Genomic DNA, 24,574 nt, shown 5'->3' with positions numbered 1-24,574 from the left:
TGGTGCAACGAGCACCCGTCCGGCCGGAAACTGAGGCCAGCGCAGCGGCAGAGTTCCGGCTCCGGCTCCGGCTCTGCTAGTGCTTCTAGGGCTGCGGTGACGGCGGCGATGGGATCGGTGGGCGTAGGGATGGTGGACTGTCACTGCCATCTCTCCGCCCCGGACTTTGACCGCGTATGTGAGGACAAAGCAGGGCCCGGGGGAGCGGGGAGGTCTCCGTTCTTTCCCACTAGATTATCTTTGCTCTCCTACCCTAGAATGAAGTCCTGAGTCCTCCCCAGGCCCGTGTCTGTGTCCCTGCTTGAACTGCCCGATTCCGTAGATAACCTCAGTCGTACCGATTTTTCTTTCTGATCCTAGATCGCAGTAAGTTCTCTAGCTCCACAAGGCTTATGTTTGTTGTTCCCGGTTCCTGGAGTCATTTCGCCTAACTCTTCTTGGCCCCGCTGTTCATTCCACCCACCTCTCAGCTCTTGGTTGAGATGCCACTTTCCCCAGGAAGGGGTCCGGAAACCACGTGCTCCAGGTCTAATGAGGGAGAGAACAAAGCACACACAAAATCAGAGTTACAGAGTGTTTTACCCGCTACATTGGAAACTAGAGACTGATAATACAGAAAGAAGGGCGGGGGTCTGTCTGTCTCGGGGAAAACCTCTCAGGAGGTGACACTTAACGCTGGGAAAACAAGGAGCCAGAGAAACAAGGGGGTGAGTGTATGGTGGTGAAGAAAGCAGGCAGGTTGCAGATCCCCACACAGGGGATCTGTTGGCGCATTCCTGTTACCAAAAAGCTGGATGGATTTTTAGGAGCTGGAAAAGAGAGGCATGAAAGGAGACTGCAGAGGTTTGCAGGGGACAGGTGAGGTAGGGCAGTAAGAAGTTTGAATTGCATTAGAAGAACAATATGAGTCCTTTAAAAGGGAGAGTGACAAGATCTGATATCCGTTTTAAGACCATTTTGCTGCTGTGTGGCAGGTGGGAGGAGGAGAGGAGTGGAAGCTAGACCAGTTAGGAGGCTTTTGCAGCATATAGATAAGAGAAGTTGGTAGTTGGTACTATGATGACAGCAGAGGAATTTGACAGAAGTAGATGGACAGACTCAAGATACATTTTAGATGTAGAATCCATGGTACCTGCTGAGGAATTGGGCATGGAGAGCAAAAGAAAGGGCGGAATCCGGGATGGCTCAGATTTTTAGCATCTACTGTAGGGAAGATGGTGGTACTATTTACTGAAATGAGGGAAGACCAAGGTTTGGGGTAGGGAGATAGGCAGAAAGAATAGGTTTGTGTGTAGAAAATAAAGGTTTGTGTTTGGAACATGTTGGGAAGCCTAATCCCATCCAAGTGTTGATGTTGTATAGTCATTTTTAAACGTCAATCATGGATTTAGGACGTATTTATAAGCTAGAGATAAAAATTGGAGACTCAACATAATGATTTTTAAAACTGTGGGGACAGATGAGATCATTTAAGGCAAATGCAGAGATAGGAGCTGGGGGTCCTGAAGTCAGGAAGGAGAGCCAGTCAAGGAGACTGAACAGTAGCCGCCAGTGAGAGTGGTGTTGCAGAAGCTAAGTAAGTAAGGAGAAGCCTTACTTCAAGAAGTAAATAGTAACCAAGTGATAAGTTCCAAATGCTTCTGAGGGATAGAGTAAGAGGAGAACAGAGAAGTTTCCTTTATATTTGACAATAGAAGTTTCCGTTTTAGTGGAGTGGGAGCAGAAGCCAGACTTTACTGAGAGTTAAAAGTAAACAGGAGGTGGAGCAGTGGAGGCTCTTCCACACCCTGTTCCTTGCTATCATTGTCATTCTTTATGGTGCCACAGCCAAAGAGCATTTACATATTCATCTGAAATAATTGTGATTACATATTCTTATTTTAGGATCTGGATGATGTGTTGGAGAAAGCTAAGAAGGTAAGTCTGTATCTGTAATTGCCATTTATTTTGTTTTTTGTTTTTCCTACTGATTTCAAGGTAAAACAGCTTGAAATTTATGTATACTGTGTTGATGTTGTTTCAGTAGTTAATAATAAGTAGCATTTATTAAGTGTTTACTTTGTGCCAGGAACTGAGCTAAGCCCTTTCTGAACTTTATCTCATTTAATATTTCACAACAACCTTCTGAGGAAGTTACTATTTTATAGCCAACCATTCTGCATTTCATAGATGAGGAGACTAAGGCCTAGAGATTAATAAGTAGTCCAAAAACATGCTAGTACAGTGATGAGAGACAAGTTAGTCTGAATTCACAACATCTTCCCACAGTCACCATGCTTCCCAGCACTATGGAATAGATTGTTCCGTCAGTTCTTAAATTCACATTATTCTGGAGATTTGGGATATATTACAAAAGTTTTCTGAAACATTTGATTTGTTTGAAAAAAATTATTTGTGGAATGGTTTATGAAATTCATTGTAGTTAGCATTTTGTGGCCTTCCCAGAAAGTAATAGAGCTAAAAATGGTTGCCAGTACATTTTTCCATACAGCCAACCTTCACTGTGGCAGCTTAATTAGGAGCATGGCCTAATGACCTTGGGAGAGATATTTGACTCCATCTAAAATTATCACGTAGTCTGTACAGTGGATTACAGCAATACCTACCTTATTGGTTTGCGTAGACTAAATAAGATAATATTTGTTATCACTGAACACAGGGCCTGAAACATGGTAAGTACTCAGTGGTAGCCATTATGATTATACTGATGGAGAGTGGGTGAAAAAGGATAACTGAAACACCCAGAAAACTTAAAATTTTTATTTAATTTTTATTAAATGTGTGTATTGGTTCCAATTCTAACTATTGTATTCATTTTTGTTTCAGGCCAATGTTATAGCCCTTGTGGCAGTTGCTGAACATTCAGGAGAATTTGAAAAGATTATGCAACTTTCAGAAAGGTGCTGCTTCTAATTAAGAGTTTGAAGAATTGCTAATAACTGTTAGACATGGTTATGATGTCGGATTTATAATATCAGAGATCCATTTTTAAATAAAATGGGGAGGAAAAAAGCACATTAACATAACCCTAAAAAGAGATTCTTTTCTACTTGTTCCGCAGAGTAACATTGTAGTCTACTAGTCTACTATTTCTGCTTTCTTAATTTGTTCTACATTTTTAGGTATAATGGGACTGTCTTCCCATGCTTGGGTGTTCACCCAGTTCAAGGACTTTTACCAGAAGACCAAAGAAGTGTCACATTAAAGGTAACAGACATATAAAACAAGAACTGTAAAAAATGATAATACCTTTTGACTCTAATCCTCCTCTTTCAAATTTATATTCTAAGGAAATAATCAAAAAGAAAGAAACATCACTTTTTTTCACAAAGATATTTGTTGCAACTTTATTTGTAATAGAAAAAAAGTGGAAATAGCCTAGAGGTTCAGAAATAAAGGAATCAGTAGATAACTTACAGAGTGTTATATATATTGCATTTATAGAAAATGAGGGTTATGAGGTTTATGTAGCATGTGGAAGATGTTTACAATATAATATAGGGAGAAAAGAAGAATGCCAAATAGTTTATTCACTATGAGAGATATCCAGGTAAAAATATATTCTATAAGAAAAAGACTGGAGAGAAAAACACAGAAGTGATAGTAACTGTGATGATCTGGTGGAATTATGGTGACTTTTATTGCATTTTTTGTCCTGTAGTCATATTGCTTTCAGAAAAAAGTGATAGAATATCCAGAAGAAAAAAGATACAAATTCATAGGTGCCATACTGTAAGGGAACAAACGAGTTCAAGTAAATAGGATCTTCTTTGAACATGGAATCATCCCTACAAGAGTGCTTTTGATCTATTAAATTGTATTGATTTTGTACCCTCTCTAAAAATATCCTACCCACAAGTTCCCACTGACTCATAATAGTCAATATTTCTCACATTTCATACATGTCTCCCAACTTAGCATCAGGAGCATATGCAGTTTCTTAAGTACTTTATTACATAATAAGGCCGATAACCCCATTTCAAAGAAGTAGTGACTTTTGTTACCTATGAATAAATTAAGATATGGGGCCATTGTTTTTTACAATAATGGATTTCTATTCCTAGATTAAGATACCCTGGGTAGCTATACTTATTTCAAAACAAAGTCACTTTTAATTCACTTCAGTGAAAAATGCTTATCCCGTAGCTCTCCTGAGTTATTGAGTATGATAAAATTAGCTCAACTTTCAGAGAGTCACAATTCCCAAAATACTGGGAATCATAGCAGAGCAGCACTTCTTTCATTTATGTAAAGATTTATACCAATAGACATTCATTTAGTCAGTCAGTGTTTACTGAGTACCTCCTGCATGCCAGGCATTGCTCTCACTGTTGTAAACCTAACAGTGAGTGAGATCCCTCTCATGGAAGCTAGATTCTAGATGGGGCAAGGCAGACGATCAATGATTACATGACCAGGAAAACTTTAGATAGCACTAATGCTTTGAAGAGAACAAAACAAGATTATGTGATAGGGACTGTGGATGCTGGTTTTTAGATTGTGTCATCAGGGAAGGCCTCTCTGAGACAGTGATATTTGAGCTGCAACCTGAATGCTACAAAGTAACTGACCATGCAAAGAGAGGGTCAGAGTGCTGTAGACAAAGGAAACAACAAAGTACAAAAGCCCGAAACAGGTGCAAGTTTGGTGTGGTCAAGAAATAGAAAGAAGGCTGATGTGGCTAGAGGGAGGGGGAAGGGATACAGGTGGGGCAGAGGGATTGGGCAGAGATCTCATGCAGGGCCCTGTTGGATTTTAGTTTACATGCAATGGAGGATTTGAAGTGAGGGGTGACAAGTTGCGATTTATGTTTTAAAATGATCCCCTTGGCTATGGTATGAAGAATGATTTTGAAGAGAGCAAAAATGCAAGAAGGGAGAATAGTTAGAAGGCTATTGCCATAGTCCTTGTGAGAAACAATGGTGGATTGGACCAGAGTGGTAACAGTGGAAGTAAAGAGAAGTGGGTGGATCTGGCATATATTTGGCATGAATGTATAGCTGATAAGCCTGTTCAACTTACAAAAGTAATTAATATACCAGCAATATGTAGGTCGTTCTTGATTTGCAAAGCAGATGTGAACCCATCAAATTTCGGGATAGCCCTCTGGAATAGACCAGAGATAAGCAGAGTTAGCCCTATTTTATTCCAATTGCACTTATACTCCATGCCACAGTTTAGTTTTCCCATACTTATTAGATTGTAAGCTCCTTTAAAGCAGGAAGTATATACCTTGTTGCATCTTTAGAACCTTCTAAAATATGTGGTACAAAGCTAGGTATGTAGTAAATATTCATTAATTTAAATTCGTTTATAGAATGAATTGTCTAGCATCACACAAATCATTAATGATAATTAACTCATTCATTTAAAAATTATTATTACCGGGCCGGCCCGGTGGTGCACTGGATAGTGCGCCGCTTGGGAAGCGCAGCGGCGCTCCTGCCCGAGGGTTCGGATCCCACGTACAGACTGGTTCCCGCTCACTGGCTGAGCGAGGCGCGGGAGCAGCACCGAGGGTTGCGATCCCGTTGCCGGTCCCCGGTCCGGTACGGGGGCAACACTGAGGGTTGCGATCCGTTGCCGGACACGGAAAAAGACAAAAGACAAAAAAAAAAAAAAAAAAATTATTATTACCAGGCACAGTTTCAGCACTAGGGATACTGTGGTGAATCACAGTTCACAGCAGCATCTGCTGCCCCCTGCAGGCAGGGCGTGTGCTTTCCAGTGGGCTGCTGTCCCTACTTGTCCCACTTCACTTATTTCTGTTAAATACCTGATCCCTGTACTAAAGGTTCTGAAGAATAAACATTTTCTTAAAAAAAATTTTTATTGAAATTATTTTAAACAATTCAGAATAAATCTTCTCTCCTCCCTCCCTTCCTGCTGCCCTCCTTCCTTTCTTCTCTTATTTTCTCCCTTGCTCCTTTCTTCTTGCAGCAGCATGGTGGAAATAGCATGGGTTTTGAAGTCAGAGAGACCTAGCCTACTGGCTTCTGTGATCTGTGGCATGTTACTTAACTTTGCCAAGTCTCAATTTCCTCATTTGCAAATCATGAATAATCACATACCAGTATTGCCCCCAATCATAAAGTATAGGGGTATAGAGATCTTAAAAAATAATAACAACAACAACAAAATAATAATAGAGCCATTAGCTGTTAAGAAACTTGAGACTTTATGTGAGAAGTATGAATAGAATTGAGGTCAAAAGCAGACCTATGAGTATCCTTATATTTTTACATCTACTAAAATAAAATGTTAAAGAATGTATTTGCATGTCTTAAATAAGTAATATGAATTGTATTCTACTATTAATTTCTATTTATCCTCCTTGACTTGCTAAAAGCTTCCAAATCTATTTCATTAGGAGTTTTAATGATCTCACTGTAAATTTGCTTTTTCTTTTCCATAGGTAGTACATATCCTAGGAGACATGCTTTTTCCTACCTCTGATCTTTATACAAATGTGCAATTTCTTTCTGACTCAGACTTTCTAAATGTGAAACATTTCCTAGTGATTTCTTCTACTTCTGTAGTCCCTCTGAGGTCCGAGAGACATAGAGTAGTTTGGATGTTTGATGTGGAAAAAGCTTTGCCTGACACCATTTAACCTACTCAGATAGCTTCTCTGATATCTAGGGTTACTTACTCTTAGTTCCTCATGGCAATGTTAATTCTTCTTTATCAAGTCCACTAGAATATATTTCTAAGGCCTTGATTTACTCTCACTCATCTTTTTTTTTTCTCTCTTGAAGCATAATTGTAAAAGCTATTTCTATTCCTCTATCATCTGCTTTACCTCCCTTTTCTTAATTCTCTCCTGTTCTGATTATCCTCAGTGGTAATTTGTATTTTATATGTTTTGAAACTAAAATCTGCAAAGTGGTTTAAAAGATATCTAGAAGCAATTTTTTCCATATATTTATCTTTCCTCTGCCTTAGAAGGGAACCCTCACAGGTTAAATTCTCCTAAGTGGAAAAGACAATATTGAAACTAATGGTACACAGCTACTTCAATAAGTAACAAACAAGCATATATGATAGTCATTGTTTATATTGTTGAACCTTTAGGACAAATAGGCTGAGCAGGACTACAAAAAGAAAAGAAATCAATGAAAACAATGCAGAGAAAGTATGGAATTATCACTATTATAAACTCACAAACCAGTAGTACCCTAAGAAGAGAATCATAACATAATGCAATCCTATAAATTCACATGGAAAGATGACCACCTGGTGGCTCAGTTCTCTCTTTCTCAGCTATTCCAGGAAATCCAAATTAGTCCTCCTAAATGCCAGGAAATGTCTCCTAAACAGAAAGAGTGTTTAAGTGGGAATCTTCATAAAAAGTCATTTTCTTATTTCTTTGGTTAAATGGACTAAATGTATGTAAAGCACCAGCATAGCATAGTGCCTGTCATGTAACAGGTGCTCGTGAAATTTCAGTTCTCTTCTTCTTCCATTTTAACAATTTTACTTTTTTTCTCTTAGGATTTGGATGTAGCTTTGCCCATTATCGAGAATTATAAAGACCGGTTGTTGGCAATTGGAGAGGTAAACACTCACTAGCTTCTAATCCAGACTTCCATACGATATATGAAAATAATTCTTAGTTCAGTACTGGTAATTATAACTGACTTGGATAATTATGTTCACCCATTCAGCTGACTAATAACCTTAATAAGCAACAGAGCTTGGGGGTGAGACAACAGAAAGCCTTACCATAGGCTTATCTTAATGAGAGAAAACTGTGTGATAGCATTTCCAAATACTTTGCTTTTTTTTCTTGTGCTTAAATATGGTCTTTGCTCTGATGAGTTAAAACAGTATATATAATTCTTCATAAGTAATTTAGAAGCTTACTTTAAATAGGGTAGAGTCAGGGGCTGGGCCATGGCTCACTTGGGAGAGTATGGTGCTGATAACACCAAGGCCGTGGGTTCAGATCCCTAAATAGGGATGGCCGATTAGCTAACTTGGGAGAGCGTGGTGCTGACAACACCAAGTCAAAGGTTAAGATCCCCTACTGGTCATCTTTAAAAAATAAATAAATAAAATAAATAGGCTAGAGTTTATAATTAAACAATATTTTTATTTAAATAATTTATAATTGTGAAGTATTTTTATCACTTGGTAATAAGTTCCATTTCTAATTAAAGGTAAAAGGTAAGAATAACACTTAAATTCAGAATATACATTATAGAATGTATGCCAAAATAATATCAAGGGAAGCAGTCATGCATAATCTGTGCTGTCTAATGCGGTAGCCACACGTGGCTGTTAGGCACTTGAAATGTGACTGCTCCAAACTGAGATGTGCTGTAAGTGTAAAATGCACAGTGGATTTCAGAGTTTGAAAAAATAAATAAATAAAATAACTCAACTTTTTATATTAATTACATGTTGAAATAATATTTTAGATATATTAGGTTAAATAAAGTATGTTATTAAAATTAATTTCACTTGTTTTTTTGTTATTTTTAATGTGGCTGCTAAAAATGTAGTTATGTATGTGATTCACATTGTATTTCTATGGGATGGCTCTGATTCATAGTATCTCTTTTGAGGTTCATTAAACGATAATCATGTAATTCTCTTTTATTTTTATGTTATAGGTTGGACTAGATTTCTCCCCCAGATTTGCTGGCACTGATGAACAGAAGGAAGAGCAAAGACAAGTCCTAATCAGACAGGCCCAATTAGCCAAAAGACTAAATTTGCCTTTGTAGGTTAATTAATCATCCTTCTATGTTGCTACCTATAGAGAAAATTAAATAATGATCAGAGTCTTCCCAAAATGGAGCCCTATATTTCTTTTTCTCTCAATTACTTTAATAGAACAAAAATAATACTTTCAGACTTAAGTACTAAAAAGAATTTTGTTGTTGTTAAACAGAAATGTTCACTCACGCTCAGCTGGAAGACCTACGATCAGCCTCTTACTTGAGCAAGGTATTCAATTCAGGTTCCTGAGAGAAATGTGCCTGATGTTTAAGTTTGGCAGTTTCAGTCCATGTTCTCACAGAGCAAGCCATGTTTTAATTTGATTTCTTGAAGGGAAGGAAATGGGGCAAGGGTGGAGGTGGAAATCAACTTAGGTGATTTTGCAAGCCTGGCTATTGTTGACAAGGTTTTCAGTGCAACTATGATATATCAGGCCAGGATAGAGCAAGTGAAAAATTGAATCAAATAATTTATATTCCTTAATTTAAAAGTTAGCAGCTCCAATTTCTTAATCAGCTTAGTCAGCTGATTAATAAAGAAGAGGAAAGGTCAAGGCAAAGAAAGGCAGTCATGTTGGCTCACTGTTTTGCAAGTTTTCTGGCTGCTGCTTCAGAAAATGGTACTATACATTTTATGAGTGACGGTACTGTGGCCATCACTCATAAAAGGCATTGTCGTCTTCACCAGTTGTTCCTAAAGTAAAAATATATCTTACAGCATTTTTTTAAAAACGTTTAAAAGTGCCATTCACAGTAGGAGATAGACTTTATGTTGAGACTTATATACACATAAAGAAAACTGAGAAAAGTTTAACAAGCAGTACATATATGTGTATGTGTGTATTGGTATGTATAAGTGTAAGCATACACACATATGCACATATAATCACACATTGGTTAGTCATAACCTACTAAATTGATTTCATAGCTAACTTATGGTTATAACCTATTAATGGTTGTACCTAACTATTTGAAAACACACTGTCAAATAGTGAAGTAAATGTAACTGCCTGCAACTAGAAAGCATTGTATTTTTTTCAGTGATGAATACTGAACCCTTCTGGAATCACTGAAAGCATGATTTGTATGCAGGCAGAGCAGCTGTCCTTTAAGAACTGGAGGTGGTTTTGTGACACCAATTTTAGCTATTAGATTTGTGGGTTATTTAGCTCTCTATTTCTTCTTCCACTAGCATTTTTTTTTAAGGAATTTGACTACCTAAAAACCTCGTATTAGGAATAATAATTTGACAGCTTGTAGACTTCTAGGAAAGGTCTAATGGTGCAGGAAGTTTAAATAATTGTTTTAAAGTAAAAGTATTTCAATTTTATTTAATAATTTCATTCTGAAGACTAATGATTTACTGTATTTTTATTCCTCTTTTTGAATACTATGTTTATCCACCCTTTAGAAGTCACAGGACCTCATCTTTATTTACTTAAAATTTCAGATCTCTGTTGTTCAGTTTGACTAATGGGAAAGCATCTTGTTAAGGAAATAAAATGGAACTCTGCTTTATCTTTAATTTTTGAGAGGTGCTGACAAGGTACTGCTACATGCATTTGACGGTCGGCCATCTGTAGCCATGGAAGGAGTAAGAGCTGGGTACTTCTTCTCAGTTCCCCCTTCTGTCATAAGAAGTGGACAGGTAATTCCTTAAAACTCATCTAACACTTTGTGAAATACAATTTAAAATATGAGCTTTTATTACATACTTTTGATTCTATTTTAGTTACATTACAAATTAATCTTGAGTCTATACCTCACACATATATAAAAATTAACTCAAAAATGGGTCAAAGACCTAAATGTATGAGTTAAAATTATAAAACTCTTGGAAGAAAACAGGTCTAAATCTTGTGACCATGGATTAGGCAATGGTTTCTTAGATATGACACTGAAAGTACAAGCAATCAAAGAAAAAATAGGTAAATTGGACATCATCAAAATTTAAAATTTTCACAGTAAAATTTAAAACTTTTATACTTTAAAGCACACTATCAAGAAAGTGAGAAGATGACCACAGAAAGAGAAAAAGTATTTGCAAATCATATATCTGATAAGGTTCTAGTATCCAGAATATATAAAGCACCATTACAACTCAACATAAAAAAGAGAAATGACCTGACTAAAAAATGGGCAAAGGATTTAAATAGATATTTCTTTAAATAAAACATACAAATGGCCAATAAGCACATAAAAAGATGCCAACATCATTAGCCATTATGGAGATGCAAATCAAAGGCACAATGAGAGACCACTTCACACCCACTCAGTTTGGCAGTTCCTCAAAAAATTAAACTTAGAATTACCATATGGCTCAGCAATTCCACCTCTAGATACCCAAAAGAAATGAAAACACATATCCACACAAAAACTTGTACATGAATGTTTATAGCAGCATTATTCATAATAGCCAAAAAGTAGAAACAATGTAAATGTCCATCAGCTGATGAATGGGTAAGCAAAACGTGTCATACCCATGCAGCAGAATATTAATCAGTCATAAAAGGAATGAAGCACCGAGTTATGCTACAGCGTGGATGAACCCTGAAAACGTTATGCTAAGAGAAATCAGCCAGACACAAAAGACCAAATATTTTACGATTCCATTTATATGAAATGTCCAGACTAGGCAAATCCATTGAGACAGAAAGTAGATGAGTGGTTTCCAGGGAGCAGAGGAAAGTAGAATAGGGAGTAACTGCAAATGCGTATGGAATTTCTTTTGGGGATGATGAAAATGTTCTAGGATTAGATTGTGGTGATAATTGTACAACCTTGTGAATATAGTATAAACCACTGAATTGTATACTTTTTTTTTTTTTTTTTTTTTTTTTTTTTTTTTTTTTTTTTTTTTTTTAAATGTCCAGACTAGGCAAATCCATTGAGACAGAAAGTAGATGAGTGGTTTCCAGGGAGCAGAGGAAAGTAGAATAGGGAGTAACTGCAAATGCGTATGGAATTTCTTTTGGGGATGATGAAAATGTTCTAGGATTAGATTGTGGTGATAATTGTACAACCTTGTGAATATAGTATAAACCACTGAATTGTATACTTTTTTTTTTTTTTTTTTTTTGTCTTTTTTTGAGACCGGCCGCACCGCGCTCAGCCAGTGAGCGGTGACCGGCCATCCCCATATAGGATCCGAACCCGCAGCGGGAGCGCTGCTGCACTCCCAGCGCCGCACTCTCCCGAGTACGCCACGGGCTCGGCCCTAAATTGTATACTTTTAAACGGTAAATATTATGTGAATTAGAGCTCAAAAAATTTTGTAAAACTAATCTTGGATAATTTACCATATTTAGTCAATTTTAACATACCCGTTTTTTTATATTTTGGTATCTGTGAAATTGTGATGCACATTACAACCAATGGCACCTTAAATTCTATGAAATACAGTTGTCTATCAGTATTCAAAAACTAATGTATGTAAGAAGAGTATAGTATCTTTATCAGCAATAATTTATCTGTTTTGTTGTTTTTTGAATTGTGGTTTTTAAAGTCAGGTTTTAGTCAGGTGATTCACCCTTTTTTGGTATGCAATTCTATGAGTTTTGACAAATGTATACTGCCATGTAACTACCACCACATTCAAGTTACAGAAAATTTCCATCATCCCAAAAAGTTGCCTCATGCATCTTTCTGGTCAATCCCCTCCCTCCACTCCCAGTCTCCGGCAACCACTGATCTGATTTCTGTCCCTATAGTTTTGCCTTTTCTATATGTCATATAAATAAAATAATTTATGAGTGCTTTGGGGTCTGTTTTCTTTTACTTAATGCTTTTAGATTTATCCATGTTGTTGCATGGATAAGTAGTCCATTAATTTTGATTGCTGAGTAATAGGCACCTGGGTATATCACAGCTTATCCACTTACCAGTTTGGTCAGCAGTTGGGTTGTTTCCGGTTGAGGGCTTGTATGAATAGAGCTGCTGTAAACATTCACATACAGGTCTTTGTTTGGACATATGTTTTCATTTCTCTTGTGTGAATACCTAGGAGGTGTAGTGCTGAGCTGTAAGGTCAGTGTTTGTTTATCTTAATAGATAACTGTCACACTGATATCCGAAGTGGCTGTACCATTGTGAATCCTGACCAGCAACGTGTCAAAGTGTTGTTTAGGCACCCTTGCTAGGTTAGAGGTTGTCATTTTTTAAAAAATTTTTTTATTTTTTAGCTTTTCCAATACATGTATAGTCATTGCTCATTGAGATTTTCATTTGCATTTCCCCAATGACTAATGATGTTAAACATCTTTCCTTGTGCTTATTTACCATCTGTACATCCATATCTCTTCTTTGGTGAAATTCCATTAAAATCTTTTTCCTTTTTAAAATTAGGTTTCCTTGGGCCGGCCCGTGGCTCACTCGGGAGAGTGTGGTGCTGATAACACCAAGGCCACGGGTTTGGATCCCATATTGGGATGGCCAGTTAGCTCACTGGGTGAGCGTGGTGCTGACAACAGCAAGTCAAGGGTTGAGATCCCCTTACCGGTCATCTTTAAAAAATAAATAAAATAAAATAAAATTAGGTTTTCTTATTATTGAGTTGGCAAATATCTTCTCCCAGTCTTTCATTTTTCTTAACAGTGTCTTTCAAAAAGTAGGGTTTTTTTATTTTGATGTACTTCAATTTATTAATATTTTTAAGGTTTGTGCTTTTGGTGTCATATCTAAGAAATCTGTCTAACCCACAGTCACAAAGATTTTCTCCTATGTTTTCTTTTAGAAGTTTTAGTTTATATTTAGATCTGTGATCCATTTTGTATATGATGTAAGGTATGAGTCAAGATTAATTTTCTTGTCTATATCAGTTCCAGTATAATTCATGGAAAAGACTATCCTTTCTCCCTGGAATTATTTTTTATACTTTTTTTGAAAATAAATTGGCCATATACAGTATGTGGGTCTATATCTGGCTTTTTAAATTGTGTTCCGTTGGTCTGTAGTCTGTCCTTACGCCAATATCACACTGTCATGATAGTAAATTTATAGTAAATTTTGAAATCACATAGTAACAGTCCTCCAATTCATTTTTTATTTTCAAAATCATTCTGTCTATTCTAAGTCCTTTGCTTTTCCATATAAATATTAGAATCATCTTGGTGATTTCTACAGAAAAAAACAGCTGGATGGCTGGGATTTTTATTAGGATTGCATTGAATCTATAGATCAGTTTGGGAATAATTGATAAACACAGTATATCTATTTATTTAGATTTTTTATTTCTCCTATCAGTGTTTTGAAATTTTTGGCTTACAAATCTTACACATATTTTAATTAGATTTATCCCTATTTCATGTTTTTTAAATTCCAGTTACCAATTATTCATTGCTATTACATAGAAATATAATTGATTTTTCTATATTGAATTTGTATCAACTGACTCATTTCTTAGTTCTAGTAGGGTTTTATCGGTTCTTCAGGATTTTTTACATGCACAATTATATCGTCTTTTACTTTTACTTTCCAGTATGTGTGCTCTTTATTTCTTTTTCTTGCCTTATTGCACTGGGTACAGTCACCAGTACAATGTTGAGCAGAAGTGGTAAAAGCAGACATTCTTGCTTTTTTTCTCATCTGAGGTAGAAAGCATTTATTATTTTACCATTATGTATAATATTAGCAGTAGATACCCTTTATTAGATTAAGGAAATTCCTACTATTTCTAGTTTGTTGAGAGTTTTTTTAAAATCAAAAATCAATGTTAGATTTTGTCAAATGCTTTTTCTGCATCTACTGAGAGAATCGTATGTTTTTTCTTTTTTTGGCCTGCTATTATTATGAATTACATGAATTGATTTTCTCATGTTGAACCAACCTTGCATTCCTGGAATAAATTCTACTTGATTGTGACATGTTGTCCTTTTTATAGTTTCTCAGGGTGAAATTTTAGATTATTTATTCAAAACCTTTCTTGTTTTCTAATATAACCATTTAGTGCTGTAGATATTCCTCTAACCACTGCTTTAGCTATATTCTTAATGTACAAATATTATCTTTAAAATTATAAAAAATTTTGATATGCTCTGTTTTCAATTTTCAGTTCAAAATATTTTCTAATTTACCTTATGACATCTTCTTTGACCATATGGATTATTTAAAACTGTGCTGGTTAATTTCCAGATACTTAGAATTTTCCTGATATCTTTCTGTTACTGATTTCTACTTTAATTCCATTGTGCATATGAGGGTACTTCAAAAAGTTCATGGAAAAATGAATTGAAAGATAATACAGATCCTTCCATGAACTTTGTAAAGTACTCTCATACATTGTATGATTTTAATTCTTTTAAATTAGTTGAGTGTTTAATGGCCCAGAATATGATCTATCTTGGTGAATGAAACCAAGATAGTGTTTTGCTATCGTTGGATAGACTGTTGTATAAATGTCAACTAGTTCAAAATAGTCGGTAGCCCAAGATTTATTTTTTTTAATTTTTTTTTCCTTTTTGTCTTTTTCCGTGTCCGGCAACGGATCGCAACCCTCAGTGTCGCCCCCGTACCGGACCGGGACCGGCAACGGGATCGCAACCCTTGGCGTCGCACCCGCGCCTCGCTCAGCCAGTGAGCGGGAACCGGTCTGTATGTGGGATCCGAACCCTCAGCGGGAGCGCCGCCACGCTTCCCAAGCGGCGCACTACAGCAGTGCGCCACCGGGCCGGCCCCCAAGATTTATTTTTAATTTTGCTACTTTTTGCTATTGTTGGATAGACTGTCCTAAAAATGTCAATTAGCTCAAAATAATTGGTAGCCCAAAATATATTTTTAATTTTGCTACTTTTATCATTTCTGGAGACATTTCTTATTAGCAGTAATCTTTAGCTGTGGTATTTTTCTTTTCCAAAACTGAAATGCTATTTTTTTTTTCTAATTTTAAAGATAACACATGTACATTGTAGAAAATTAAAACACTTAAGGAAGAACAGAACAAATTTCAAGTCAATCCAAATACTACTGCTCAGAGAGAACCATTGTTAACATTGATTCAGATAAAATTAGAGGATATGCTACTCTTTTTGTTTTATTTTGACTTGGTTTCATGGATATGTATTTCTGTCTATAAATATGATCTTACCTCATCTTTTATAATGAATCTGTAGTATTTCACAGTATGGATGTACCATAATTTATTTAAGCATTATCTTAAATAAAGGTTGTTTCCAGTTTTTCACTGCTATAAACAGTGTTTCTGTGAATGCTTCTGTGTATCCACGAACATATATGCACACTTATCCAGTGACCTCTTATAAATGGAATCACTGAGGGCCGGCCTGTGGCTCACTCGGGAGAGTGCGGTGCTGATAACACCAAGGCCACGGGTTCGGATCCTATATAGGGATGACCGGTTGCTCACTAGCTGAGCTTGGTGTTGACAACACCAAGCCAAGGGTTGAGATCCCCTTACCGGTCATCTTTAAAAAAAATAAAATAAAATAAAATAAAAATAAATGGAATCACTGAGTAAAAGGGTATACATTTTTTAACTTTTGGTATAAATTGTCTTATTTTCTTCAAAGAAATTTATACCAGTTTAACCTTTATCTACCAACAGTGCATAAGAGTACCCATTCTGTGCTTTTGAAATATTAATCTTAAATAAATTATTTTAACAATGTTCCACTATATCTGTCCCCTTCCCATTTTTTTATTTTAAGTGCAGTGGCAGCAAGAGAATTGTGTTCTTGGCATAAAATTTATTGAGTTAATTGCAGTTCTTACAGTACACACACAGAAATCATAAACAAGAAAATAAAACCATCTACCACCCAATCTAAAATTTAGATGTGCATAACAACTTTATATGTATGAACATAAAGCCTTGAGTGACTTAAAGTGAATGGTAGAAAGAAGCACTGAGTGTGGTGATGGTGGAGAAATGACAAAAGTCCCCTCCTTGGATCTTTCAGTAAGCATGTGTTTGGATTTCTTGCTGTATATTCCTCATTTTTGCTATGGTTACTACTCCTTGTTTCCCTGAAAACTATGGATAATTTTTGGTAGTGAGTGTTTTTTAACATAACCGTTGGTAGTGGAATGATGAGAGCATAGTAGGAATTCAGGTAGCATTTATTAATTGAAGATTAAAGCATGAATTTTAGGCTGTTGCAGAATAAGATGCATTAGCATGTAGGTTTAATGCCCTTTCCTGTGTTTCTCATGTTTTGAATTTACTAGCTTTCTCTTTTCTTTAAGAAGCAGAAACTTGTGAAACAGTTGCCTTTAACTTCAATATGCTTAGAAACAGATTCACCTGCACTAGGACCAGAAAAGCAGGTAAATGATTTGCTCATTTCTACATTATTTAGATTTTATCTTTCATTTGAGGTATTTTCAGTTTAGCTGTGCTTCTCATTACAGTGTAAATACAATAGAATCCTGTTATAGTGCTAGGTTGAGGGGTTATAGTAACTTTATTTCAGCTCTTTTCCAAATATAGCTGTTGTGCTCTAGAGAATATTATTTGAAATGGAGCATGTCCTAATTTACATAATAATAAAAGTCAGACCAGTATAGTAAAAAGCGCAGTGTCTGGAGTTAGAAAGACTTAGATTCAAATCCTGTCTCTACTACCCACTAGCTGACTTTGGGCAAGCTACTTAATCTCTCTGAAACTGTTTTTTCATTTATAAAATCTGGGTAAAATAATAAAATACTTTAAAAGATTCTGGTGAGGATTGCATGAAGTAATGTATGTGAAAGTTCCTAACAGTGTCTGATATGTAATAAGGTGCTCAGTAAATGTTCATTTTTCTTCTTTTAATTAGCATATTTTAATGAGGTTCTATTTCTTCCAATTCAAGTATTGACATAGTCATGGATTTATACATGTGATCTTTGCTGTAGTATCTCATTTTTTACTGTAGGCCACAAATAATCATATTTTCAATTTCATTCTCTTTAATATTGCTATCTTAAATTATTATTTTCAGAAAGAAAGTCATGGTATCTGCTTTCTTTGCTCTAGACAGTACCTATTACAATCACCTTCTAATGTGTAGTTTAATAAGTGCTTATGACTGCCCGTCAGATCTGTGTCTCCAGGTGTGCAAAATTCAGAGAACTGACACTTGAGATTCAGAGGTTTGAGATCACAGCAATTATTATGCAATTATTAACAAACCATTATTATTTGTGATTGCAATGTGAATTTTGCTAATGAATATCCAATTAATTATACATTTTTATAAATCAGCTTTTCTAAGAACGTAAAAGACAAAGGAATGAGAAAGTAGAGGATCACAACTCCAGTATTTTCTGTTTGAGTGTAGGACAGAATGGTACGGAATTACCCTCCTGATTCATGTGAAAATGGAAGGAAAAGGACCTAGCAATGAATCTCAGTTTTATATTTGTATTTAGTTTATTTGACAAAAATCTTCTGGCATAGTTCCTTGTACAAAGTGGTACTCAATAAATACTTATTGAATAAATGAATTTTTTAGCCAGATTGCTTTTTGTTAAGTAAAATACGTTTGTTCTAGAAAGTAAGAAAACACAGAAAATCATAGACAAGAAAATAAAACCTTCTACCACCCAAAGGTTATCTATATAGGCTAGTAGCTTACTTACTAGCTATTCAGGATCCCATCTTATCTATAAAGAAGGGATGCTAATAATAAGGAATTCGTATATAGTTATTTTGAGGATTAAATGAGAAATTCCATGAAAAGCTTAGAATAAAACCTTGCCTACAAAAAGAAGTAAACAAATGTCAGTTCTGATGTTCTTCTACACTTTTTATATCCATATCTGTACATACATATATATTTCATAAAAATAAGATTAGCCTGAACACATCATTTTCATAACTTGCTTTTATGTGGTGAACTTCTGTATATGTTAATAAATATACTTTTCCTCGTCATGTCTAATAACTACATAATATACCAGTGTGTGAATGCACCACAATATATTTAACTTGATATTGGCCATTTAGATTGTATTATAAATAATATGATGAATATCCTTGAATGTAAATCTTTGTGCACATTTTTCATTGTTTTACTTTACTAATGATTTCTTTTTTTTTTAAACCTAACAGTAATTTTATTCCTCTGAACATTATCATCCTGAGTAGATACTTATCAATAATAACAATAACAATTTATTTCTTCAATCTAAATGCTACTGATTGTAAATGAATCAGTTTCATGACCATTAAGGAAGAAAAAACACTTCCAATTATACTATGACATGCCATTGGATATAAGTAATATACGTATCAATTTTAGAGATGTTAAAATAGGGGTGGAAATGCATCTTAGAAGCAGTGAGATACCAGGGCATAATCTATTTAGTCTTTCCAACACATGATGGCGTTTCTTGAATCAAACTGGCATACAGCCTATGACCTGAGGGGCCAAGCAGAACAGCAGTGACCATTAAAGCACCCGCTTAAGCATCAAACCAAAGAACAATTAATCCATCAGTCAGGCAGGCCACCAAGGGTTCACCGTTTACAGACTGCTTCTTCATATCGTAGGAGCTTGGGACCTCAGTTATTAATACACTGGGGTTCTTTTCAGGAACAGCATAGACTTACAATCAATGTTGCAGCCATACCTTCCTCCCAGTCCTCATCCCCCCATTAAAAAAAAAAGGAGCTAATCAGTTGTTTATAATTTTTTTTGGTGGCTGGCCACCATGGGGATCCAAAGCCTCGACCTTGGTGTTATCAGCACCACACTCTAACCAAGTGAGCTAACTGGCCAGCCCTCATCAGTTGTTGTTATCAACTCATTTTATCTTTTTTTATCTATAGTCTCCTAGGATCTGCGCTTCCCTTGAGTGTCACGTTTGATTTAGTGTCTGCTTTGTTCTGTTTCAGGTACGGAATGAGCCCCGGAACATTTCCATTTCAGCAGAATATATCGCCCAGGTGAAAGGGATCTCAGTGGAGGAAGTTATAGAGGTGACCACACAGAATGCATTGAAACTGTTTCCCAAGCTTCGACACCTGCTCCAGAAATAGCTTCAAAGCCATCTATTGCAAAACCAAATCAACTGCAAGAGGCAGCATTTGAGAAAAAGAAGTTCTGATTAAGAATCTGAACTAAAGAAGCCATTTTATAGAAGTGTAGATTATAAGTTTAGGGAAATACTTCTCCTAGAAATAAAATTGGGCTTGGATCCTGAAACTCTGGCTTCTGATTCTAGCCTTGCACTGCTTTTCAGTTAGGTAAGTCCTGCAGGAGATTGGGAAAACACTGCTGCTTCTTACCTTGCCCATTAAATAGAATCACCATTGGAAATGAAACCATTGCTTCTGGGAAAGGCAGTTCCTGAAGGCAAGACACAAGCACTGTTGGGTGAGGATGGAGTAGGCTAAAGTTTGATCCTTCACCACCTGTGTTACTTCCCATAGGATTTAACCAGTGAGGAGAGTGTCTAGTTGCTTATGCTTATACTATCAGAAATATTCTCTTTTCTGTTTATAAAATTGAGCTTTTAGTACTTTGAATTTTTTCTCTTTAAGGGGAAAATGTACAAAATTTTCACACTGATCTTAGATTTTGACTTGAGGCCAGTTGTCTGTGCAATCACTATTAAATACCAAGCCCAAAAGTTTAGTTAATAAACTAATTTTAAGTTCCAGTATGAATCTTGTCACATGTTTGAAATGTAAATGGCTTCATTAAAAATGTTTGTGACTTTTTTGTATTTACAGTAATGTTTTATATTTTTAAATTTTAAAAATCTTTTTTTTTTTTGTCTTTTTTCATGACCGGCATCGGATCGCAACCCTCAGTGTCGCGCCCGTACCAGACCGGGACCGGCAATGGGATCGCAACCCTCGGCATCGCTCCCGCACCTCGCTCAGCCAGTGAGCGGCCAGTCTGTATATGGGATCCGAACCCTCGGTGGGAGCGCTGCCGCACTCCTAAGCGGCGCACTGTAGCAGTGCACCACTGGGCCGGCCCTGAGTTTTAAAAATCTTAATGGGAGCGCTGCCGCGCTCCTAAGCGGCGCACTGTAGCAGTGCACCACTGGGCCGGCCCTGAGTTTTAAAAATCTTAAGTGTAAAAACAGTTCTGTAGATGGATGGTGGTGATAGCAGCACAACAGTGAGACCACAGTTAATGCCACTGAACTGTGCACTTAAAAATGGTTATGATGGGGTCGGCCCGGTGGCGCACTGCTACAGTGCGCCGCTTGGGAGTGCGGCGGCGCTCCCGCCGAGGGTTCGGATCCCACATACAGACCGGTTCCCGCTCACTGGCTGAGCGAGGTGCGGGTGCGATGCCGAGGGTTGCGATCCCATTGCCGGTCCCGGTCTGGTACGGGCGCGACACTGAGGGTTGCGATCCGTTGCCGGACACGAAAAAAGACAAAAAGGAAAAAAAAATGGTTAAGATGATAAGTTTTATGTTATGTGTATTTTCCCCAATTAGTTTACCAGGTGTTGTGATCCATACTAAAACCTGGGTATTTAATTTTGTTAAATCATATAAACAGCAAATGCTGGGAAAGATACCTGTCATAGAAAAAAATCAACTTCCCCAAAATCAAAGTGATTTCATGTAATAGATCTTCAAATAAATATTTTGAAATCAACTCATATATAGAGGAATCAAAACTAGTGCTAGAGCAGATTGTCCAAACCAGACTAGCTCAGAAACAGAATAGGGTGCTTTATGAGGTGTTTACCCATCAGCATCATTATAAATGAAATTTCTATATTTAATAGGATATTATATTAAAACTAGACTTCTGAGCTCTCTCAACTCTGCACAGGTATTTCTTTTCCCTACTTCCTACCTTCTGCTGCCCACATTCCCTTTGTCAAACTCTCACCTCTAAATCTGTTAAGGTCCAACTTCAGTTACTTCAAAGGTGAAGTAACTGGCCATCCAGCCAGACCTGATCTCTGCTTGCTAAGTTGTTTAGCTATTTTCTTCATTGATTCATCCACTGTCTGTTTCACTTATTCCGTAAACAGTTACTGAGCCCCTCCTATAGGTTGCCCACTAGTCTAGATCCATAGGTTACAAAGAGGAATAAGGTACGATCCTTGCTCTTAGTTCACAGTTTAATAAAACAGCCAAGTGGACAAATAATTTCAGAACAATGTGAGAAGTGCTATAATAATGAAGAACGAAGTACTATAACCCAGTCTGATGACTCTTGTCGCATATTCCTTTTTACTGTAGTTACCTTGTGGGTGTTTTTTTCACCTTTAGAGATTACAAGCCTTTCAAGAATAAACCAAATGTTCTGGTTTTGTCTTCCACATGGCCTGAAACAAGGTCTGTAATATCATATGCTCTCAAATGTTTTTAAAATAAATAAATAGAGGCAGTAAGTCTAACTGACTGCAGTTGAAAAGTCAAATATTTTATCTTCCATTCTGCTCTTTGGAATGGATATTGGATATTATATACCTTTTCACCATTTTTTTGAGATACATATTTTTCTCCTTTAGTGTATAAATGTACTAATCACCATTCAGAGACTTCCTAATATTGAACCATTCTGAAAAATAGGAACAAAGTCTCTTAGCCTGGAAAAACAAATCTTTTTGAATCTGTAGGAACACCCTCCCCCTGCAGCTGAAAAGCAAAGAGGGCTTTATTCCCTCCCCCAGAGCATATGGTGACCTTCCTTACTAAAGGAAATAATTCTTATTCCAGCTCTTGTCTTTTTTATTCAAGTGAGAATGAGATTAAATTGTATCATTCTTTAAAGGAAAAAAAGAAACTGGAATCAGCTCTTTTCCTTCACTGTTAAGCAGCCAGGAGTTCATTTTATCACCTGCTGCTGGCTCTCCATCGCCTGCTCCCTGCTATCCTACCACAGTGCCCACTTCCTTGCCTGCTGCGCATTTCCTTACCCTCTTCCGGGTCCCCATTCTAAACTAAAGAAGAGTTCTGTTTTGGCACGGTTGACCTACACTTATACTTCAGAATTTAATTTCTTGCCCTTACCCTTTTCTTTTTTTTTTTTTTTTTTTTTTTGGCTTTTTCGTGACTGGTAAGGGGATCACAACCCTTGGTGTGGTGTCGCCCGCACCGCACTCAGCCAGTGAGCGCACCGGCCATTCCTATATAGGATCCGAACCCACGGCGGGAGTGTCACTGCGCTCCCAGTGCCGCACTCTCCCGAGTGCGCCACGGGGCTGGCCCCCGGCCCCCCAGTTTAGTAGTTTAATATGAAAGAGCAGAATGTGTGTACAGATCTCTTCTGTGAATTACTTCTGAGGCCCAAGTAATTTAAATAGATTGTATTAATTCTTACAGCTAATGTGTGATACATTGAGAATTTTAATCTCCTGACTTCCATTCCAGCACTCTTTTCCAAATATCACAGTTCCTCCCAATCTGATATCAACGTTAGCTTAAGTGACATCATTCAAAAGCCTTGCTTAGAGTATTGCAGATCAACAACTCTGAACTGGGGGCTGGCTTCTGAGTGGAGAGACAGTAGTAACTGAGGGAAGCAATAGGATACAGAAGAGGTCTTGAAGTTCACATAGATGGATATTAAACAGTCTTTTTTGGCCATTCTACATATGAATTCCCTTTTTGTTTGGAGAGTTCCTCACCTTATTAAACAATCTGCTTCCCGCTATAGAAGTTGAAAATGCCAGGCAATCACTTTCCAGCCTCTTTTGCAACCAGCTCACTGATAAAGAAGCCAGGACTGAGCTGACCCCCGCTGATGAGGGTGGGCAGTGTGGCAGTGATTTCAATGGCAGTATTCAGAGTCCAGCTTAGAGAGGTTGGCAGTGTTAGCTGCATGGTCAGTCTGTGTCCAGTGGCTGTGGTAGTGAAGTCTTTACAGTTCCAGTTCAGTGGCATGAGTTTGTTTCCCTCCTGGAGATTTTTATGAACTATCCAGTATTCTATAGTAAATTCCTTTCCTGCTTACATTTGCCAAATTTAGTTTCTGTTGCTTACATCTTTAAGAACACTGATTGATGAGAAAATTGATATCTGAGAAGTAGCTGTCATCGGGGGACCCTCAGGGAAATGTCGGGGAAGAGGAAGAAAGAGGGAAATCTGGGACTGGTTATATAGTCTGGATAGATCTCTGGGCAGCAAAATTCCAATTAATTTAAAGGATGAGACATTGGAAGTCTATAGCAGATGGTAATCAAACTTGTGAAAGCATGTTTAAAAGACATTCTTACACCAAGAAGGATATGCGTTGATTTGGGGGCAGTTCAAAAGGTACACTGTTAGGGACATTTTTCATTTTTTGTCCATGTTTTCTATATTTGAAGAACCCCTCACTTTATCAGACAGCCCATCTTCCACTCCAGAAACCGAAAATGCTTAATACTTGCTTTCCCAGCTTTTCTTTACAACTATGACAAACACATGACTTAAGTTGCACCAATCAGTTGCACCCACCCCAGATTTCAAGTCAGAAGCCAGGAATGTAAGGAAACCAACTGTGTGGACTTCAGGCTGGTGTGAGTGTGAAAATGGGCTGCACCTATTTTCAGAGGCATCGACTGGTATCCAGTCTCCCAAGGCAGTGAGTATTCATGGACCAGCATTGTGGCCTGATGTGGAGCACTGTTTCTAGCTCTGTAGCCCACAAACATGGTTTTCTGGCCCTCTTGAAGATTGTGTGAACCACCCAATGAGTTTTATCAATTCCTGTTGGCTTATGTTACTCAAAGTTGGTTTCTGTTTGTTGAAACTAAGAACTCTGACAGCTACAGAAGGCAATCAGTCCACAAACCTCCACAATCTCCAAATCCAAAAACTCCCACTTTGGTGTTTATTTTGTTACTTCTTTCCCTTTTTGCCACCTTGGAGTTCATTTTGGACCTAATTTCCTGATTTTAAAATGTCAGGATGGGGAAGAAGAACATTGAATTTACTAGGAATTGC

General features: G+C 37.0%; 1 protein-coding gene across 3 annotated transcripts; it reads left to right on the top strand.

Moving 5' to 3' along the window:
• Nucleotides 1-78: 78 nt before the first annotated feature.
• Nucleotides 79-20,393, top strand: TATDN3 (TatD DNase domain containing 3). Of its 3 annotated transcripts, none has more exons than XM_008583266.1 (10): nucleotides 79-174; nucleotides 1,885-1,917; nucleotides 2,827-2,900; nucleotides 3,123-3,207; nucleotides 7,495-7,557; nucleotides 8,619-8,728; nucleotides 8,900-8,955; nucleotides 10,262-10,374; nucleotides 16,929-17,006; nucleotides 19,561-20,393. In XM_008583266.1, exons 1-10 carry the CDS (start codon nucleotides 109-111, stop codon nucleotides 19,702-19,704), a joined length of 822 nt encoding a protein of 273 aa, XP_008581488.1. In that variant the 5' UTR covers nucleotides 79-108; the 3' UTR covers nucleotides 19,705-20,393. The 3 variants fall into 3 exon arrangements, with proteins under 3 accessions (XP_008581488.1, XP_008581486.1, XP_008581489.1); XM_008583264.1 differs by having other exon boundaries at nucleotides 16,926-17,006; XM_008583267.1 differs by lacking the exon at nucleotides 79-174 and adding an exon at nucleotides 318-366 and having other exon boundaries at nucleotides 16,926-17,006.
• Nucleotides 20,394-24,574: the final 4,181 nt, after the last annotated feature.

This window comes from Galeopterus variegatus, unplaced genomic scaffold (assembly GCF_000696425.1).
Source record: "Galeopterus variegatus unplaced genomic scaffold, G_variegatus-3.0.2 Scaffold2876, whole genome shotgun sequence".
NCBI lineage: Eukaryota > Metazoa > Chordata > Mammalia > Dermoptera > Cynocephalidae > Galeopterus > Galeopterus variegatus.
The sequence above is the reverse complement of the archived record's forward strand: the minus strand, read 5'-3'. Positions and strand labels throughout refer to the sequence as shown.

What these genes read in the sequence shown, in the direction of transcription:
- TATDN3 (XM_008583264.1), top strand. Translation starts at nt 109, where the DNA reads ATGGGATCGGTGGGCGTAGGGATGGTGGACTGTCACTGCCATCTCTCC. An exon ending in AAAGAAGTGTCACATTAAAG is followed by an intron (nt 3,208 to 7,494) that starts GTAACAGACATA and finishes TTTTTCTCTTAG; the next exon opens with GATTTGGATGTAGCTTTGCC. An exon ending in CAGCCTCTTACTTGAGCAAG is followed by an intron (nt 8,956 to 10,261) that starts GTATTCAATTCA and finishes AATTTTTGAGAG; the next exon opens with GTGCTGACAAGGTACTGCTA.